A 21,703-nucleotide genomic window follows, 5' to 3' on the forward strand; every position below is an offset into this window, starting at 1 on the left:
ACCCCCGTCTCGACAGAATTGGCAATGCTGACCACACACACACACACACACACACACACACACCTATATTCCTTTCTCTCTGAGTTTTATGGAGGCTAGTTACTGTTTAACGTCCCCACCCTACTTTCAGTTTGTTTAGTAAATCGATGTAATGACAGCCTAAGCCGACGCCATCAAATGTGTCGCTCAATGAATTATAGGCCCATAGCTTTCCCTTCCAACCTTCCGTGTGTTGTTTCAACTCCTCGCCCACGACTCTCCCATTTCGTGCGGTGACACCGTGGGACAAGTGTCGCCTCAAAGCTGGTGGCTAGTTTACAGGTGGACTCACGTTCTGTTGAATTAATATACATAGCTGACAAACAAAGAAAAGGTAAGCGGTCTCCTTTGAAAATATACAAATTAACATTATGTACACAGTTCCATTATTACAGAATAATAGCATGATTATTAACTTTGTTGAGTGTTTAAAAGTGAGACATCAGCTGCTTTCGTACCTTACCTTGTCGGTTCAGCTGTATTTGGGTCGTAGCACTCCAAGTAGATACATTGACTTGTCACGTGGTCCTGTGTTTGTCTAGTTGGGTGTTACCCCAACTGTACAGGATAGGACAGGACAGGTAGGCTAGATGATGGGAGTTACAGTAAGGGTGAGCTAGCTCTCAGGTAGCCTAGCCTATATCCCACAGACATAAAACACAGGACCTTTCCATGGTATGGGTGGTCCTCTGTAGCTCAATTGGTAGAGCATGGCGCTTGTAACGCCAGGGTAGTGGGTTCGATCCCCGGGACCACCCATATGTAAAAATGTATGCGCACATGACTGTAAGTCGCTTTTAAAGCGTCTGCTAAATGGCATATTATTAGTTGCCTACTAAAATAAATGTAATTCATGTAGTTCAATCTGAGGGGGATAAACCTTTCCCCAAATAGAACAACTAAAGAGTGTGGTAGTTGGGCTATGCCATAGGTTAATTTACTTGTGTGAATTTAAAAACTGTGTGAAGTGAGAACTTCCTCATACAGTTCCATAAAACTTATGTTTGCTCATGGCTGTAGTCAACCTCATTGTTCTCAATGCATGTAGACCTACCTACCCATCAACTGTAGAGCTAGACCATGACTTCCTTATATTAGACCAATGGTTTTAAAGGATCATTTAATCAATTCAATGTCTTTGATATGAGACCATTGGCTCTCAGTAAGAATGTCAAAGAATGACACCAGCTTGAGATAGTGAAATTGTAATATTCAAGATATTCTATTAAAAGTAATCCAAAAGTTGGGATGCTGCAACTTTTGCTATGTAATAATATCTAAATCGGATAAATAAGCAATAAGGCACGAGGGGGTGTGGTATATGGCCAATATACCACGGCTAAGGGCTGTTCTTACGCACGACGCAATGCGGAGTGCCTGGATACAGCCCTTAGCCTTGGTATATTGGCCATATACCACAAACCCCAGAGGTGCCTTACTGCTATTATAAACTGGTTACCAACGTAATTAGAGCAGTAAAAATACATGTTTTGTCATACCTGTGGTATACGGTCTGATATACCATGGCTGTCAACCAATCAGCATTCAGAGCTCGAACCACCCAGTTTATAATGTAGAATAATCTCCCCTGGTTGGAAGAGAGAGACAGTATCTACACAACACAGGTCTTTTCTTGAGGTAAAACAGATAAGATATCTTTGTTGCACACAGGATGGTAAAGATCACATGAAAACCCATTTCACGTCCTCTACTTGAACTAAAAGGTACTTTTTAACCGGTTTCATCAGACTCACTTCTAATGACAATCTCTAAATGAAGACCAAGATAGACCAAGATAGCTCCATATTTTTTGCATTGTGTGTGTGTGTGGTCTGTATACCTGTTATATACAGTGTTTGAAATGTTTGAAATGTCAGACAGACAGGGTTATGAGTGTTTCACACAGCGCTAGCCTGTTAGCTCTGGGCTTAATGGCCCTGCTGTAGGGTTCTAGTTGCTAACACACCAACCAGACATGTGACTACGTGTGCTGCGGGAGAGACAGGCATTGAGGCTAGGCAGCATAGACAGAGACTGTAATATGGTTCGGCTGCAGTGTTTGAAAAGAAAGTAACATGTCCACTCTGTTTGCTGCTAAAGTCATGAAGCAAACACGTTTTCACCGTCATGATTATTGCCCCAATCATAAACAGAATGATGCAGGCCATTCAATTATCTTAGATTCATTATATTACCTCAATCAGATTGCGTTCAATCTCTAACAGAGGTATTTAGTGCAGTGAAACTATGTGAATAGTAGGAGTAGAGGGTCAACCATGTCTTGTTTATGATCAGCAATACAACAGGATAGAGGGAAGATAATGGGAGTCAATTGGTGGTATCAGTGGTGTTTTTCTCTGTGCTCTGCCTCCCTGTAGATTAGATGCTGTTGTATTGCTCTGCTATTGATTAGATTAGGCAGGTTATGGAGGCCACAGAATACTGGCAACACACACACACACACACACACACACACACACACACACACACACACACCTAATGACATCGTCACCACCCTGTCAAACTTGCCAATATTTCTCACAAACAGAGAATATCTATCTCTCCGCTATCTCTCCATCCCAGTGATAAGTGAGGGAAAGAAGGACAGATAAAATAAAGAAAGAGATAAGTAATGTGCAACTAGGTGAGATGTCTTCGTCAAGGCCCGCCCACTTTAGATGACCAATCAAATAGCAGGGACCTTAGGTTACTTTCTGCACTCCGAAAGGTTGAAGAACTGAATGTGACAGAAGAAGAAGAAGAAGAAGAAGAAGAAGAAGAAGAAGAAGAAGAAATAGACAGAAAGTGATGCGAAGAACGTGGAACAAATAAAGAGAGCGACAGAGAGAAAGACAGGCAGAGAAAAAGAGAGGGAGCAGAGCCAGTGAAAGGATAGATAGAGAGAGAGAGAGAGAGAGAGAGAGAGAGAGAGAGAGAGAGACAGTGACAAAGGGAAAGAAAGCGAGGGATGAAGTATCCGTCTGTGTCAGTGAGTAACTCCCTGTTGGACATGGATGTAGCCAACTACAGTGAGGGACTGGACCCAACATACAGCACCCTGGGCTTCGATCATGCTGACGTCCTCTACGGTGGGGGAGGTGAGTGGACGCACACGCACACACAAACACAAACTCAAACACACACACGCACACGCACACACACACACACACACGCACACACACACACACACACACACACACACAAACACATAGTTTACATACGTAGACATGTAGTTTGTCATTCTACTTATACACTCACACTCATTAATGCACTTAAAAAACAGTTGAATAATGCATTTATCCATTAATTAATAATCCATTAATGATAAGAGGTTTGTTAGGATATGAATCTGCAGTGTGTCATAAAGGCTTTATTGTGGGCCTACAGAAAGAGGAGAAGTTGTTATCTCAACACGTTGATGGATAAAAGGAGAATTGAAGGAAAGTTGGTCAAACATTGACTTTCTTCTCTCTGGCATTGTCAAGATGTACTCTTCCACCTTGGACGTGGTTGGTGTATGCAGGAATATTTCTGGTGTGTTTTTGTTGGTATATTTCTAAGTCTTGATCTCATGGTTTTGGTCTTGAGATCACATGGGGTCTGGGTCCCAATACACTGGTTCTTGTTCTATGTCAGTGTCTGTGGAGGTTGGGACTTGGTCTGGTTCTGAGTTTTGAAGGATTTTTCTCAAATCAAATCAAATTGTATTGGCCACATGCGCCGAATACAACAGGTGTAGACATTACAGTGAAATGCTTACTTACAGCCCTTAACCAACAGTGCATTTATTTATTTTTATAAAAAAGTAAAATAAAACAACAACAAAAAAGTGTTGAGAAAAAAAGAGCAGAAGTAAAATAAAATAACAGTAGGGAGGCTATATATACAGGGGGGTACCGGTGCAGAGTCAATGTGCGGGGGCACTGGCTAGTTGAGGTAGTTGAAGTAATATGTACATGTGGGTAGAGTTAAAGTGACTATGCATAAATAATTAACAGAGTAGCAGCAGCGTAAAAAGATGGGGTGGGGGGCAGTGCAAATAGTCCGGGTAGCCATGATTAGCTGTTCAGGAGTCTTATGGCTTGGGGATAGAAGCTGTTGAGAAGTCTTTTGGGCCTAGACTTGGCACTCCGGTACCGCTTGCCGTGCGGTAGCAGAGAGAACAGTCTATGACTAGGGTGGCTGGAGTCTTTGACAATTTTGAGGGCCTTCCTCTGACACCACCTGGTATAGAGGTCCTGGATGGCAGGGTGTACTGGGCCGTACACACTACCCTCTGTAGTGCCTTGCGGTCGGAGGCCGAGCAGTTGCCATACCAGGTGGTGATGCAACCAGTCAGGATGCTCTCGATGGTGCAGTTGTAGAATTTTTTGAGGATCTGAGGACCCATGTCAAATCTTTTCAGTCTCCTGAGGGGGAATAGGCTTTGTCGTGCCCTCTTCACGACTGTCTTGGTGTGTTTGGACCATGATAGTTCATTGGTGATGTGGACACCAAGGAACTTGAAGCTCTCAACCTGTTCCACTACAGCCCCGTCGATGAGAATGGGGGCGTGCTCAATCCTCTTTTTTTTCCTGTAGTCCACAATCATCTCCTTTGTCTTGGTCATGTTGAGGGAGAGGTTGTTATCCTGGCACCACACGGCCAGGTCTCTGACCTCCTCCCTATAGGCTGTTACATCGTTGTCGGTGATCAGGCCTACCACTGTTGTGTCGTCTGCAAACTTAATGATGGTGTTGGAGTCGTGCCTGGCCATGCAGTCATGGGTGAACAGGGAGTACAGGAGGGGACTGAGCACGCACCCCTGAGGGGCCCCCGTGTTGAGGATCAGTGTGGTAGATGTGTTGTTACCTACCTTTACTACCTGGGGGCGGCCCGTCAGGAAGTCCAGGATCCAGATGCAGAGGGAGGTGTTTAGTCCCAGGATCCTTAGCTTAGTGATGAGCTTTGAGGGCACTATGGTGTTGAATGCTGAGCTGTAGTCAATGAATAGCATTCTCACGTAGGTGTTCCTCTTGTCCAGGTGGGAAAGGGCAGTGTGGAGTGCAATAGAGATTGCATCATCTGTGGATCTGTTGGGGCTGTATGCAAATTGGAGTGGGTCTAGGGTTTCTGGGATAATGGTGTTGATGTGAGCCATGACCAGCCTTTCAAAGCACTTCATGGCTACTGACGTCAGTGCTATGGGTCGGTAGTCATTTAGGCAGGTTACCTTAGTGTCCTTGGGCACGGGGACTATGGTGGTCTGCTTGAAACATGTTGGTATTACAGACTCAGTCAGGGACATGTTGAAAATGTCAGTGAAGACACTTGCCAGTTGGTCAGCACATGCTCGGAGTACATGTCCTGGTAATCCATCTGGCCCTGTGGCCTTGTGAATGTTGACCTGCCTAAAAGTCTTACTCACATCGGCTACAGAGAGCGTGATCACATAGTCATCCGTAACAGCTGGTGCTCTCATGCATGCTTCAGTGTTGCTTGCCTCAAAGCGAGCATAGAAGTGGTTTAGCTCGTCTGGAAGTCTTGTGTCACTGGGCAGCTCGCGGCTGTGCTTCCCTTTGTAGTCTGTAATAGTTTTCAAGCCCTGCCACATCCGACGAGCGTCAGAGCCGGTGTAGTACGATTCAATCTTAGTCCTGTATTGACTCTTTGCCTGTTTGATGGTTCGTCGGAGGGCATAGCGGGATTTCTTATAAGCGTCCAGGTTAGAGTCCCGCTCCTTGAAAGCGGCAGCTCTACCCTTTAGCTCAGTGCGGATGTTGCCTGTAATCCATGGCTTCTGGTTGGGGTATGTACGTACGGTCACTGTGGGGACGACATCATCGATGCACTTATTGATGAAGCCAGTGATTGATGTGGTGTACTCCTCAATGCTATCTGAAGAATCCCGGAACATGTTCAAGTCTGTGCTAGCAAAACAGTCCTGTAGCTTAGCATCTGCGTCATCTGACCACTTCCTTATTAACCGAGTCACTGGTGCTTCCTGCTTTAGTTTTTGCTTATAAATCAGGAGGATAGAGTTATGGTCAGATTTGCCAAATGGAGGGCGAGGGAGAGCTTTGTATGCGTCTCTGTGTGTGGAGTAAAGGTGGTCTAGAGTTTTTTTTCCTCTGGTTGCACATTTAACATGCTGGTAGAAATTAGGTAGAACGGATTTAAGTTTCCCTGCATTAAGTCCCCGGCCACTAGGAGCGCTGCCTCTGGATGAGCGTTTTCCTGTTCACTTATGGCCTTATACAGCTCATTAAGTGCAATCTTAATGCCAGCATTGGTTTGTGGTGGTAAATAGACAACTATGAAAAATATAGATGAAAACTCTCTTGGTAAGTAGTGTGGTCTACAGCTTATCATAAGATACTCTACCTCAGGCGAGCAAAACCTTGAGACTTCCTTAGTATTTGATTTTGTGCACCAGCTGTTGTTTACAAATATACACAGACCACCACCCTTTGTCTTACCGGAGTCAGCCGTTCTATCCTGCCGATATAGCAAATAGCCCGCTAGCTGTATGTTGTCCATGTCGTCGTTCAGCCACGACTCTGTAAAACATAAGATATTACAGTTTTTAATGTCCCGTTGGTAGGATAACCGTAATCTTAGGTCATCCAATTTATTCTCAAATGATTGAACATTGGCTAATTGGATTGATGGAAGAGGCAGTTTACTCACTCGCCGTCGGATCCTTACAAGGCACCCCGACCTACGTCCACGATATCTCTGTCTCTTTCTCATGCGAATGACGGGGATTTGGGCCTTGTCGGGTGTCTGTAGGATATCCTTCGCGTCCGACTTGTTGAAGAAAAAATATTCGTCCAATACGAAGTGAGTAATCGCTGTCCAGAAGCTCTTTTTGGTTATAAGAGACGATGGCAGAAACATTATGTACAGAATAAATTACAAATAATGCGAAAAAACACACATAATAGTACAATTGGTTAGAGGGCTGCAGAGCCATGTAGATATAGAAAACTAGATCCCTAACCTTGCATGGTTTTGGAGTGTGGTTTAATATTATTGGTGTCCTTCACATGTATCCCAGATAAAAGCACGAAAGGCTTTGCTAATCAATCATCTGTCAACATACAGATAGCAGTCAGCTAGTACATATCTGAATCCCCACTGAGTCGCTGTCCTTCTCTTCCTTTGTCAATATGCTTTGATTTCACATGCACAAAGGAATGAATGATTCTCCATTTCAACGGAGGAGGTTTTCTGATGCCAGGAGGATGCGTGTGTGCGTGTGCGTGTGTGTATGTAGGTGTGTGATGAGTAACCTTTCCTGAGACCATAAAACTTGCATTAGCTCCTTGCACTAATACCTATAGACTTCAGCTCAGCGGTCTAACCCAGTCTTTGTGTAATGTGTGTGTTCCAGACAGTATGCCAGCGGAGCCGGGCCAGTCCCAGGCAGATGTTGTGAACTCTAACTGTGCTATCTGTGGAGACAAGGCTACAGGGAAACACTATGGAGCCTCCAGCTGTGACGGATGTAAAGGCTTCTTCAGACGCTCCATACGCAAGAACCATGTCTACTCCTGCAGGTAGGGGAGTGTGTGTTTGTGTTTCCAGCCTATAGCTGCAGCTACCAGAGCCTATGTCTAACATTACACTCCTGCAGGTACAGTACACTCTTAGAAAAAAAGGTGCTATCTAGAACCTAAAAGGGTTCTTCTGAACCCTTTTTGGTGCCCGGTAGTACCTTTTGGGGTTCCATGTAGAACTCTTTCCACAGAGGGTTCTACATGGAACCCAAAAGGGTTCTACATGGAACCCAAAGAGGTTCTATCTGGAACCAAAAAGGGTGCTCCTATGGGGACAGCCGAAGAACCCTTTTGGAACCCTTTTTTCTAAGAGTGTAGTCATATTGCAACGAACAGAACTACAAGGTAGGCCCATAGAGTTACGATATTGACAGTAATCCTGTGTGTGTATCTGTCTGTGTGTCTCCAGGTTTAACCGTCAGTGTGTGGTGGACAAGGACAAGAGGAACCAGTGTCGGTTTTGCAGACTCCACAAGTGTTTCAGAGCTGGCATGAAGAAAGAAGGTCGGCCACATCAAACCAGTACCATCAGTACTACTGAATACCAATAGAATATGGCATTCATCTCCATCCATGTGCAGGCTTTTGTTCCAGCCCAGCACTAGCTCTGTACTCACAAATTAAACAAATCAAACAGTCAGTGTGAGGAGGGTATCAGGGCTGGGAAGCTGGGAGGCTGGGAGGCTGGGAGGCTGGGAGGCTGAAACTAGGTCTGCCATAAACCAAACATGATTATTCGGAGAACACTGTGTTTATGAGGGATATCAGAAAAGAATTGTGTGTGTGTTTATGGGCCCTATAACCTTGGCAGAGAGCTTTATGACACCCAATCATGTGCCTTTTCAGACATGTTGTTCAGGGATACTATTGGTTAACTTTTGACTTCACCTCTCTACACAGCCTGTTCTCCTGCATAGTTTGGTCTGAACTAGAAGTCAGCTATTCAAAATTATTATTATGATATTGTAGCAAATTCCAGGGATAGGCAAACTGGGACTTGAATCTATGTGTTTCTCAGTCCTACACCTTATATTCTGGAAATGGTAACATGGTAATGTCATACTAATATCTCTGATCTGATGTGTGTGTGTGTGATGGTGGATGTGTGTGTGTGATGGTGTATGTGTGTGTATTTCAGCGGTACAGAATGAGAGAGATCGTATCAGCTCCAGAAGAAACATTCAGGACAATCAGGATCTCCCACCTATCACTCTTCTGGCCCAGGCAGAGTCACTGTCTCAACAGGTAACACACACACACACACACACACACACACACACACACACACACACACACACACACACACACACACACACACACACACACACACACACACGTGCACACACACGTGCACACACATGTACACACACATCATCATCATCAGTGTTTCCAATCATCTGCATGACTACTCATTCTCTCTCCCCACTCTAGATCAGTGTGTCCAGTCCCAGTGGTGCAGTAGATGCATCGGAACAGAAGTCGGCTGGTGTGGGTGATGTCTGTGACTCCATGAGACAACAGCTGTTAGTGCTGGTGGAATGGGCCAAATACATCCCTGCCTTCGGTGAGCTGCCCCTGGACGACCAGGTAACAACCTGACTTGTCTGGACCTATATGACCACCTAGTAGTGACTGGAACTGAAACAAAACAGTGGTTACCAAAGTTTTGCCATGACTCAACTAAAGCCTTTTGAATGTGCGTGTGACCTTCCAGAAACACAAAGTAATGTTTCTAGCTTTAGTCCGTAGCTAATGGTTTAGAGTCAAATGAGTCTCGAGCTGAGATATGTTTGTAGCCTGTGTTTGGTCACTCATGTCATTGTTTCTCACCCTGTGTGTGTCTGTGTGTGTGTATCGTGTGTCTGTGTGTGTGTATCGTGTGTCTGTGTGTGTGTATCGTGTGTCTGTGTGTGTGTGTGTGTGTGTATCGTGTGTCTGTGTGTGTGTTTTGTGTGTCTGTTTGTGTGTGTGTGTGTGTTTGTCAAGGTGAGTCTGCTCAGGGCTCACGCAGGGGAACACCTTCTACTAGGGGTCGCCAAGAGGTCAATGCCTTATAAGGACTTCCTGCTTCTTGGTAAGAACTGACCAATCACCTCTCACCTTTATCCCTCAGTAACACCCAATCAGAACCTGCCATACTGCCATGCTAAGCTTGATTTAAAGCTGACATATCAAGGTTAACAGGTCGGTTACCCTGTAAGACTGTTATACAACCAGATAATCATTGACTCAAGTCTTTGGAGGCCTCTGACTTAAACACGTTTTATCAGAAAGAAAGACATGGAAGACACTTTTCTTGGATCGCACCTACAGATGATTTGTAGATGGTAAAACTATCAAAATAATGAATAAGTAAATGGTGATTGTAAGTGACATGCTTCAAGTACATTCACCAACATACACACAGACACAGGTACTAACACATACATACACACACGCACACATACATCCCCCGCAACACGTGGAGAAACACACACTCAACCCCCCTACCCCTCTCCCAAAACACACATTTACCTTCACCTCCCCCTGCTCCCTCTCTAGGTAATGGGTGTGTGATCCATGGTAGCAGTGCAGAGCCGGAGATCAGTCGTGTAGCTAACCGTGTTCTAGATGAGCTGGTCCTGCCCTTCCAGGAGATCCAGATAGATGACAATGAGTATGCTGCTCTCAAGGCCATTGTCTTCTTTGACCCTGGTAAGCACGTTAACAACCACGATTCAGGCAGCCTTCCACTTTTACACACCCATATACCACACAATAGCTTCTGTATTCAACAAAACAAAGTTGATTTGAATGGTTTTGTTAATCATTGACATGTGACTGTTCTCTGTTCCCTCCGTTTCAGCAGACGGCAAAAGCCTGCACGCATTCATTTCATATCATTCACGCATCCTTTCTCTCCCTCCATCCCTTCATCTTTCCATCCCTCCTTCTCTCCAGATGCCAAGTCTCTGCGTGACCCGTCTAAGATCAAGGCGATGCGTCTACAGGTCCAGATGAGTCTAGAGGACTATATTAATGACCGTCAGTATGACTCCAGAGGGAGGTTTGGAGAGCTGCTGCTACTGCTGCCTACTCTACAGTCCATCACCTGGCAGATGATAGAACAACTGCAGTTTGTTAAACTCTGTGGTCTGGCCAAGATAGACAACCTTCTGCACGAGATGCTGCTGGGAGGTGAGTCTGTGTATGATAACATAACATCAATAATATTAATAAGCAATATAGATGTTATGACGCTACTTGGAGGTGGGTAGTAGAGTGTACATTAACGGTTTTCCTGTGTCCTGATTGGCTGGTTTGTCTTTTAATCTCCAGGTCTGGCGTCAGAGCCCACCCAACTGCACCACCCAGGCCACACCCAGTTAGCCCAGGACCCTCTGACTGGACACACACTGGTCATCAGCACTATGCCCGCTACACACACTACTCAGATAGGTAAGATACACACACGTACACACACACAAGCATGCATGCAGTTGTAGGTAAGATTCATGAGCATTCACAGGCAAGCATTCATTATATTCCACCATGACTGCTCCATATTACTCTTTCTGTCCCTCTGGTGTGAGGCTCATCTCTCTCTCTCTCTCTCTCTCTGACTCCCCCCTCTCTTCGCTCCCTTCTCCCCCCTCTCTCCCTCCCTTCTCCCCCCTCTCCCTCCCTTCTCTCTCTCTCTCTGCAGAGTCTCCAGACACTCCTATCCCGTCTCCTCCTCAGGTTGCAGAGATGTACAAGTCCTCTCCTAGCCCCTCCCTCCTCCTGGCTCCACCCCTCCCACACAGACTTACCGCCGAATCATCCCTCTGAGTGTACAGCACCCGCCCCCACCACCGAATAACAAAACAAATAAAACATACTGTTTGTCCTCCATGAATGCAGCCAAAAGAGCAGAAAGCCTTTTCTATGGGCCAAATCCGAATTTGAGATCTACATGTGTAACTTGTAAATAAAAAAACTTAAGTTTGGACCTCAAGTTTGCATTCTGCCCTATGTTTGTAAATATGTAAAATGTTCAATGTTTCCTCCCATATTCAGTTCCATAGGTTTTTACTCCAGTTCAGTAGTCTTGAAGTTGAATAATCTGTGTAAATTGTAGCATCTTTATAAATCATTAGAATATTCCTAAACTCAGAGCCTCTCTTATCGTGGTGTAAATGTGAGTGTATTTGAGCTTTCCCTAGGCTCATCATTGAATATGGAGCAAGAGATTTGCTAATCATCATGTATGTTATATACAGTATGTGTTACTCAAAGTGCACTTATTAGTAGTGGACTGTGTCCGGAACACATTATTGTCTGTTAATATTAATGCTCACGTGTTGCCATGTTGCTTGTGGTGTGGTGCTTTACAAATACACAAACTGGAGTATACTGTATTCGTCAATAATATAATTTACCGTACATTTAGTTCCTAATCAACTTTTCGGTGGCTTTCAGTATTTTGAGATTACTGTTATAATATGAAATTATATGAAAATTGGAAAATCTGATGGAAATTAAATTGTTTGTATGTGAAAACAATTATATTGACCTTCTAAACTGTCAAATAGTGTATACAAATTAGATAATGTAAGCTATATTTTGTAACTGTATATTGTGATAAAAACAGAACACTATTTTTTTATGAATTGTAGCCTAAGCTACATGTTGCATTTGTACGCTCTTGCATGAACATGGACATAGTTATGATAAAATGCACACACGGCCTAATCTGTTGCCCAACAAAAGGGAAAAATAAGGGGGGAAAGGGTACTGGCACCCCCATGTGGTTGAAATAGAAATAACAATTCAGAATCAGAATCACCTTTATTTGCCAAGTGTTCACACCAGAGGAGGCAGGTTTGTACGTGTGTTGTTAATTTTGGCCCATTCCTCCTGACAGAACTGGTGTAACTGAGTCAGGTTTGTAGGCCTCCTTGCTTGCACAAGCTTTTTCAGTTCTGCCCACATAACGATGGTCATTATGGTCAAACAGTTCTATTTTTGTTTCATCAGACCAGACATTTCTCCAAAAAGTAAGATCTTTGTCCCCATGTGCAGTTGCAAACCGTAGTCTGGCTTTTCTATGGCGGTTTTGGAGCAGTCGCTTCTTCCTTGCTCAGCGGCCTTTCAGGTTATGTCGATATAGGACTCGTTTTACTGTGGATATAGATACTTTTGTACCTGTTTCCTCCAGCATCTTCACAAGGTCCTTTGCTGTTGTTTTGGGATTGATTTTCACTTTTCGCACCAAAGTACGTTCATCTCTAGGAGACAGAACGCGTCTCCCTCCTGAGCGGTGTGACGGCTGCGTGGTCCCATGGTGTTTATACTTGCGTACTATTGTTTGTACAGATGAACGTGGTACCTTCAGGCATTTGGAAATTAATCCCAAGGATGAATCAGACTTGTGGAGGTCTACAATGTTTTTTCTGAGGTCTTGGCTGATTTCTTTTGATTTTCCCATGATGTCAAGCAAAGAGGCACTGAGTTTGAAGGTAGGCCTTGAAATACATCCACAGGTACACCTCCGCCTTATCTTAGCTCATTGGTCACCATAGCAACACCCACCTGTAGTCTGCGCTCCAGCGGGTATATCTCACTGGTCATCCCCAAAGCCAACACCTCCTTTGGCCGCAATTCCTTCCAGTTCTCTGCTGCCAATGACTGGAACAAATTGCAAAAATCTCTGAAGCTGGAGACACTTCTCTCCCTCACTAACTTTAAGCATCAGTTGTCAGAGCACCTTACGGATCACTGCACCTGTACACAGCCCATCTGAAATTAGCCCGCCCAACTACCTCATCCCTATATTGTTATTTATTTTGCTCATTTGTACCCCAGTATCTCTATTTGCACATCATCTCTTGCACATCTATCATTCCAGTGTTAATACTAATTGTAATTATTTTGCACTATAGCCTATTTTATTGCCTTACCTCCATAACTTGCTAAATTTGCACACACTGTATATTATATGTATTTCTGTTGTATTTTTGACTTTGTTTTGTTTTACCCCATATGTAACTCTGTGTTGTTGTTTTTATCGCACTGCTTTGCTTTATCTTGGCCAGGTCGCAGTTGTAAATGAGAACTTGTTCTCAACTGGTTTACCTGGTTAAATAAAGGTGAAATAAAATTAAAAAAAATTGACTCAAATTATGTCAATTAGCCTATCAGAGGCTTCTAAGGCCATGACATCATTTTCTGGAATTTTCCAAGCTCTTTAAAGGCACAGTCAACTTAGTGTATGTAAACTTCTGAACCACTGGAATTGTGATACAGTAAATTATAAGTGAAATAATCTGTCTGTAAACAATTGTTGGAAAAATTACTTGTGTCATGCACAAAGTAGATGTCCTAATCGACTTGCCAAAACTATAGTTTGTTAACAAGATATTTGTGGAGCGGTTGAAAAACGAGTTTTAATGACTCCAACCTAAGTGTATGTAAACTCACACCCGTCGCTATGGGCGGGCCATAGGGGGCCGGGCCCGCCCCCAAAAATGCTTGTGCCCCCCCCCACTTGAGGGAATGTATTATTAAATATACGTACTGTAGGCTAATAATAATTGTGCCCTGCCCTCCCATGTATTTCATATGCCCCCCTTAAGACTGAGGTCTGGCGACGGGTCTGTGTAAACTTCCGACTTCAACTGTGTATATATATATATATATATATATATATATATATATATATATATATATACAGTGGGGAGAACAAGTATTTGATACACTGCCGATTTTGCAGGTTTTCCTACTTACAAAGCATGTAGAGGTCTGTAATTTTTATCATAGGTACACTTCAACTGTGAGAGACGGAATCTAAAACAAAAATCTAGAAAATCACATTGTATGATTTTTAAGTAATTAATTTGCATTTTATTGCATGACATAAGTATTTGATACATCAGAAAAGCAGAACTTAATATTTGGTACATAAATCATACAGAGATCATACGTTTCATGTAGGTCTTGACCAGGTTTGCACACACTGCAGCAGGGATTTTGGCCCACTCCTCCATACAGACCTTCTCCAGATCCTTCAGGTTTCGGGGCTGTCGCTGGGCAATACGGACTTTCAGCTCCCTCCAAAGATGTTCTATTGGGTTCAGGTCTGGAGACTGGCTATGCCACTCCAGGACCTTGAGATGCTTCTTACGGAGCCACTCCTTAGTTGCCCTGGCAGTGTGTTTCGGGTCGTTGTCATGCTGGAAGACCCAGCCACCACCCATCTTCAATGCTCTTACTGAGGGAAGGAGGTTGTTGGCCAAGATCTCGCGATACATGGCCCCATCCATCCTCCCCTCAATACGGTGCAGTCGTCCTGTCCCCTTTGCAGAAAAGCATCCCCAAAGAATGATGTTTCCACCTCCATGCTTCACGGTTGGGATGGTGTTCTTGGGGTTGTACTCATCCTTCTTCTTCCTCCAAACACGGCAAGTGGAGTTTAGACCAAAAAGCTCTATTTTTGTCTCATTAGACCACATGACCTTCTCCCATTCCTCCTCTGGATCATTCAGATGGTCATTGGCAAACTTCAGACGGGCCTGGACATGCGCTGGCTTGATCAGGGGGACCTTGTGTGCGCTGCAGGATTTTAATCCATGACGGCGTAGTGTGTTACTAATGGTTTTCTTTGAGACTGTGGTCCCAGATCTCTTCAGGTCATTGACCAGGTCCTGCCGTGTAGTTCTGGGCTGATCCCTCACCTTCCTCATGATCATTGATGCCCCACGAGGTGAGATCTTGCATGGAGCCCCAGACCGAGGGTGATTGACCGTCATCTTGAACTTCTTCCATTTTCTAATAATTGCGCCAACAGTTGTTGCCTTCTCACCAAGCTGCTTGCCTATTGTCCTGTAGCCCATCCCAGCCTTGTGCAGGTCTACAATTTTATCCCTGATGTCCTTACACAGCTCTCTGGTCTTGGCCATTGTGGAGAGGTTGGAGTCTGTTTGATTGAGTGTGTGGACAGGTGTCTTTTATACAGGTAACGAGTTCAAACAGGTGCAGTTAATACAGGTAATGAATGGAGAACAGGAGGGCTTCTTAAAGAAAAACTAACAGGTCTGTGAGAGCCGGAATTCTTACTGGTTGGTAGGTGATCAAATACTTATGTCATGCAATAAAATGCAAATTAATTACTTAAAAATCATACAATGTGATTTTCTGGATTTTTGTTTTAGATTCCGTCTCTCACAGTTGAAGTGTACCTATGATAAAAATTACAGACCTCTACATGCTTTGTAAGTAGGAAAACCTGCAAAATCGGCAGTGTATCAAATACTTGTTCTCCCCACTGTATATGCTCCATCCACTTTCTTATGGGAGTGCAATCACTAGATGGCCAAGGTGTCAATATGGTCAAAGTTGATGAGAAAGTATATGAGGCGTTAACCGAGTGTTCTAAATGATATAGAGAGGTTCCATATTCCAGATGTTTCATGACCTTTCACCTGACCACTCATGTCACTGTTCTGTTCTGTGGTGTGCATCCATGGCTGTATTGCTCTGGGATATGTGGTGTGCGTCTATGGCTGTAATGGTGTGGGATATGTGGTGTGCGTCTATGGCTGTAATGGTGTGGGATATGTGGTGTGTGTCTATGGCTGTAATGGTGTGGGATATGTGGTGTGTGTCTATGGCTGTAATGCTCTGGGATATGCTCATATGTTTGTTGACATGAGTAGAGTGAAAGTTGATGCCAGCTGATGCTCAATTTGGCCCCTCATCTAAAAGAAAATGAGAAAACACAACCATAGTGTATACATAATGTACCTCCACATATACAGTACCAGTCAAAAGTTTGGACACACCTACTCATTCAAGAGTATTTCTTTATTTTTTAAAATTTTTTACATTGTAGAATAATAGTGAAGACATCAAAACTATGAAATAGCACGTATGGAATCATGTAGTAACCAAAAAAAGTGTTAAACAAATCTAACTATATTTTATATTTGAGATTCTTTGAAAACTCTTCGTATTCTCTCAACCAGCTTCACCTGGAATGATTTTCCAACAGTCTTGAAGGAGTTCCCACATATGCTGAGCACTTGTTGGCTGCTTTTCCTTCACTTTGGCTTCCGACTCATCCCAAACCATCTCAAATGGGTTGAGGTCGGGGGATTGTGGAGGCCAGGTCATCTGATGCAGCACTCCATCACTCTCCTTCTTGGTAAAATAGCCCTTACACAGCCTAGAGGTGTGTTGGGTCATTTTTTTATTTTTTTTATTTAACCTTTATTTAACCAGGTAAGCCAGTTGAGAACAAGTTCTCATTTACAACTGCGACCTGGCCAAGATAAAGCAAATTGTCCTGTTGAATAATAATAATAACAAATGATAGTCCCACTAAGCCCATACCAGATGGGATGGCGTATCGCTGCAGAATGCTGTGGTAGCCATGCTGGTTAAGTGTGCCTTCAATTCTAAATAAATCACAGTCAGTGTCACCAGCAAAGCATCCCCATACCATAACACCTCCTTCTCCATGCTTTACGGTGGGAAATACACATGCAGAGATCATCCGTTCACCCACAATGCGTCTCACAAAGACACGGCGGTTTGAACCAAAAATCTCCAATTTGGACTCCAGACGAAGGACAGATTTCCACCGGTCTAATGTCCATTGATCGTGTTTCTTGTCCCAAGCAAGTCTCTTCTTCTTATTGGTGTCCTTTAGTAGTGGTTTCTTTGCAGCAATTCGACCATGAAGGTCTGATTCACACAGTCCCCTCTGAACAGTTGATGTTAAGATGTGTCTGTTACTTGAACTCTGTGAAGCATTTATTTGGGCTGCAATTTCTGAGGCTGGTAACTCTAATGAACTTATCCTCTGCAGCAGAGGTAACTCTGGGTCTTCCATTGTGGCGGTCCTCATGAGAGCCAGTTTCATCATAGCGCTTGATGGTTTTTGCTACTGCACTTCAAGAAACTTTCAAAGTTCTTGAAATGTTCCGTATTGACTGACATTTGTGTCTTAAAGAAATTATGAACTGTCGTTTCTCTTTGCTTATTTGAGCTGTTCTTGTCATAATATGGAATTGGTCTTTTACCAAATAGGGCTATCTTCTGTTTACCAACCCTACCTTGTTACAACATACAGTGGGGAAAAAAAGTATTTAGTCAGCCACCAATTGTGCAAGTTCTCCCACTTAAAAAGATGAGGCCTGTAATTTTCATCATAGGTACACGTCAACTATGACAGACAAATTGAGAAAAAAAATCCAGAAAATCACATTGTAGGATTTTTAATGAATTTATTTGCAAATTATGGTGGAAAATAAGTATTTGGTCACCTACAAACAAGCAAGATTTCTGGCTCTCACAGACCTGTAACTTCTTCTTTAAGAGACTCCTCTGTCCTCCACTCGTTACCTGTATTAATGGCACCTGTTTGAACTTGTTATCAGTATAAAAGACACCTGTCCACAACCTCAAACAGTCACACTCCAAACTCCACTATGGCCAAGACCAAAGAGCTGTCAAAGGACACCAGAAACAAAAGTTGTAGACCTGCACCAGGCTGGGAAGACTGAATCTGCAATAGGTAAGCAGCTTGGTTTGAAGAAATCAACTGTGGGAGCAATTATTAGGAAATGGAAGACATACAAGACCACTGATAATCTCCCTCGATCTAGGGCTCCACGCAAGATCTCACCCTGTGGGGTCAAAATGATCACAAGAACGGTGAGCAAAAATCCCAGAACCACACGGGGGGACCTAGTGAATGACCTGCAGAGAGCTGGGACCAAAGTAACAAAGCCTACCATCAGTAACACACTACGCCGCCAGGGACTCAAATCCTGCAGTGACAGTCGTGTCCCCCTGCTTAAGCCAGTACATGTCCAGGCCCGTCTGAAGTTTGCTAGAGTGCATTTGGATGATCCAGAAGAGGATTGGGAGAATATCATATGGTCAGATGAAACCAAAATATAACTTTTTGGTAAAAACTCAACTCGTTGTGTTTGTAGGACAAAGAATGCTGAGTTGCATCCAAAGAACACCATACCTACTGTGAAGCATGGGGGTGGAAACATCATGCTTTGGGGCTGTTTTTCTGCAAAGGGACCAGGACGACTGATCCGTGTAAAGGAAAGAATGAATGGGGCCATGTATCGTGAGATTTTGAGTGAAAACCTCCTTCCATCAGCAAGGGCATTGAAGATGAAACGTGGCTGGGTCTTTCAGCATGACAATGATCCCAAACACACCGCCCGGGCAACGAAGGAGTGGCTTCGTAAGAAGCATTTCAAGGTCCTGGAGTGGCCTAGCCAGTCTCCAGATCTCAACCCCATAGAAAATCTTTGGAGGGAGTTGAAAGTCTGTGTTGCCCAGCGACAGCCCCAAAACATCACTGCTCTAGAGGAGATCTGCATTGAGGAATGGGCCAAAATACCAGCAACAGTGTGTGAAAACCTTGTGAAGACTTACAGAAAACGTTTGACCTGTGTCATTGCCAACAAAGGGTATATAACAAAGTATTGAGAAACGTTTGTTATTGACCAAATACTTATTTTCCACCATAATTTGCAAATATATTCATAAAAAATCCTACAATGTGATTTTCTGGATTTTTTTTTCTCATTTTGTCTGTCATAGTTGACGTGTACCTATGATGAAAATTACAGGCCTCTCTCATCTTTTTAAGTGGGAGAACTTGCACAATTGGTGGCTGACTAAATACTTTTTTTCCCAACTGTAACTGGTTGGCTCAAACGCATTAAGAAGGAAAGACTTTCCACAAATTAACTTTTAAGAGGGCACACCTGTTAATTGAAATGCATTCCAGGTGACTACCTCATGAAGCTGGTTGAGAGAATGCCAAGAATGTGCAAAGCTGTCATCAAGGCAAAGGGTGGCTATTTGAAGAATCAGAAATATAAAATATATTTTGATTTGTTTAACACTTTATTGGTTCTACATGATTCCATATGTGTTATTTCATAGTTTTGATGTCTTCACTATTATTCTACAATGTAATTTTTTTTTTTTACAAATAAAGAAAAATCCTTGAATGAGTAGGTGTGTCCAAACTTTTGACTGGTAGTGTAGTCATACTGAATGTTTTAGTGTGAAGTATGGTATGTTTACACTGATGCCTCTCCTATTCCACTGTGCGTGTGTGTGTCTGTGTGTGTGTCAGTGTGTGTGTGTCTGTGTGTGTGTGTGTCTGTGTGTTTGTCTGTGTGTGTGTCTGTGTGTGAGCGTGCGAGGGAGATGACGGTGTCTGAAATCAACATGGTTAAATCTCTCTATCAACTCTATAATGAAGTAGGAAACATTGTCAGGTTAAAACAACATTGCATGGTGTGTGTGTGTGTGTGTGTATTTGTGTGTGTGTGTGTTTATGTGTGTATGTGTGTGTGTGTGTGTATGTGTGTGTGCAGGGGAGGCAGGAAGTACATGAGGATGGAGGGGGGCTGGTCCGGACAGGTGGCTGCGGCCCCCTCTGGAAGCTGGAGAATCTTTCCTGAAACACCCAAAACAACTTTTTCCTGCAATCTAGAGCTATAATCATTATGCCTAATTCTATGTAAAAAGTTGTTTTATATTATTCTGCATAGGTTATATTAGCTAAGATAGTTAGACAAGCTACTCTAACTTGATTGATAGCCTAAAATGACTTGTTTGCTGGTTATGAGGTTGGACGATTGGGAACCTTTCTAGCTGGTTAGCTAAAGACAACTTTATAAAATTGCTAGGTGGCTAGTATTACAGAGAAACAACAAAACATTTTAGTTTGATTTATTCACCAATAAGTAATCAATAGGCTACATAACTTGATCACATTCATTAACAAACATACCTCCTGCCCATTACCAGCAGCTAAAATCAAATCAAACGCTGTGTGAGTCACTCTACTCTCTCTCCAGTCAGTGGGCCCCCTCCACAAAATACAGCTGACAGATCTTTTAATAAATAATTATGATAAAACGTGGGTTATTAATTTAACATCTGAAAAATAAAACAACAGGACAAATCTGACAGGGTACGTGCCTTTGTGCCCCTATGGGCATGACAACACTGAGTGTGTGTGATCCTGGCTCCTGGCCCTAGCAGACAAACCTGCGTGTTAGCATGCTGGTCACATATCTAATCTCAGACACCCCCCTAAACCCCCCCCCCCCTAACCCCCTTCCCGCACGCTCCCACACACACACACACACACACACACACACACACACACACACACACACACACACACACACACACACACACACACACACACACACACACACACACACACACACACACACACACACACACACACACACACACACACACACACACACACACACACACACACACACACACACACACACACACACACACACACACACACACACGCTCACACACACACACACACACACACACACACACACACACACACACACACACACACACACACACACACACACACACACACACACACACACACACACACCACACGTCTCACACTGACAGCTCTGTATTACGACCCAGCAGGCACATCTACCTGCACAGGACAGGATGGAGGGAGGGATGGAGGGAGGGAGGAAAGGATAGAAGGCGGGATGGAGGGAGGGATGGAGTGGAATAATCATCTTCTCTTTTTTCCCTACATATCTTGGTGTGGTTTTGGTGAGGACGATGGCAATGGCAGAAAATTACATTAAATTAAAAAGTTCACAATTTTCTATATATTTCACATTGTACATATTCAAACCTTATCTATAATTTATATACACTGAGAGTACAAAACATTAGGAACACCTGCTCTTTCCAGAACTGCAACGCCGCATGGGTTTTTCACACTCATCAGTTTCCCGTGTGTATAAAGAATGGTCCACCATCCAAAGGACATCCAGCCAACTTGACACAACTGTGGGAAGAATTGGAGTCAACATGGGCCAGCATCCCTGTGGAATGCTTTTGACACCTTGTAGAGTCCTTGCCCTGATGAATCTAGGCTGTTCTGAGGGTAAAGGCGGGTGGGGGGGTGCAGCTCAATACTAGGAAGTTGTTTCTTAATGTTTGGTATACTCAGTGTATAACCAATCCTTCCAGATCAAGACAGTGCCTCTGCCCACAGGGGGCAGTGTGCCATACATAACTCCACCACCAGATGGCAGTAGTAGTATAGTATATAGGCT

The 21,703-nt window shown here is 43.6% G+C and overlaps 1 protein-coding gene across 1 annotated transcript; it reads left to right on the plus strand.

Annotated features, from left to right (window-relative positions):
• The first annotated feature begins 35 nt into the window (after positions 1–35).
• Positions 36–11,556, plus strand: hnf4g (hepatocyte nuclear factor 4, gamma). Its single transcript, XM_084151806.1, has 10 exons — positions 36–373; positions 7,415–7,580; positions 7,990–8,084; positions 8,719–8,825; positions 9,012–9,167; positions 9,567–9,654; positions 10,122–10,274; positions 10,521–10,757; positions 10,899–11,018; positions 11,266–11,556. Exons 2-10 carry the CDS (start codon positions 7,420–7,422, stop codon positions 11,388–11,390), a joined length of 1,242 nt encoding a protein of 413 aa, XP_084007932.1. The 5' UTR covers positions 36–373; positions 7,415–7,419; the 3' UTR covers positions 11,391–11,556.
• Positions 11,557–21,703: the final 10,147 nt, after the last annotated feature.

This window comes from Coregonus lavaretus (genome assembly GCF_964263955.1).
Source record: "Coregonus lavaretus genome assembly, chromosome: 34".
Taxonomy (NCBI): Eukaryota; Metazoa; Chordata; class Actinopteri; order Salmoniformes; family Salmonidae; genus Coregonus; species Coregonus lavaretus.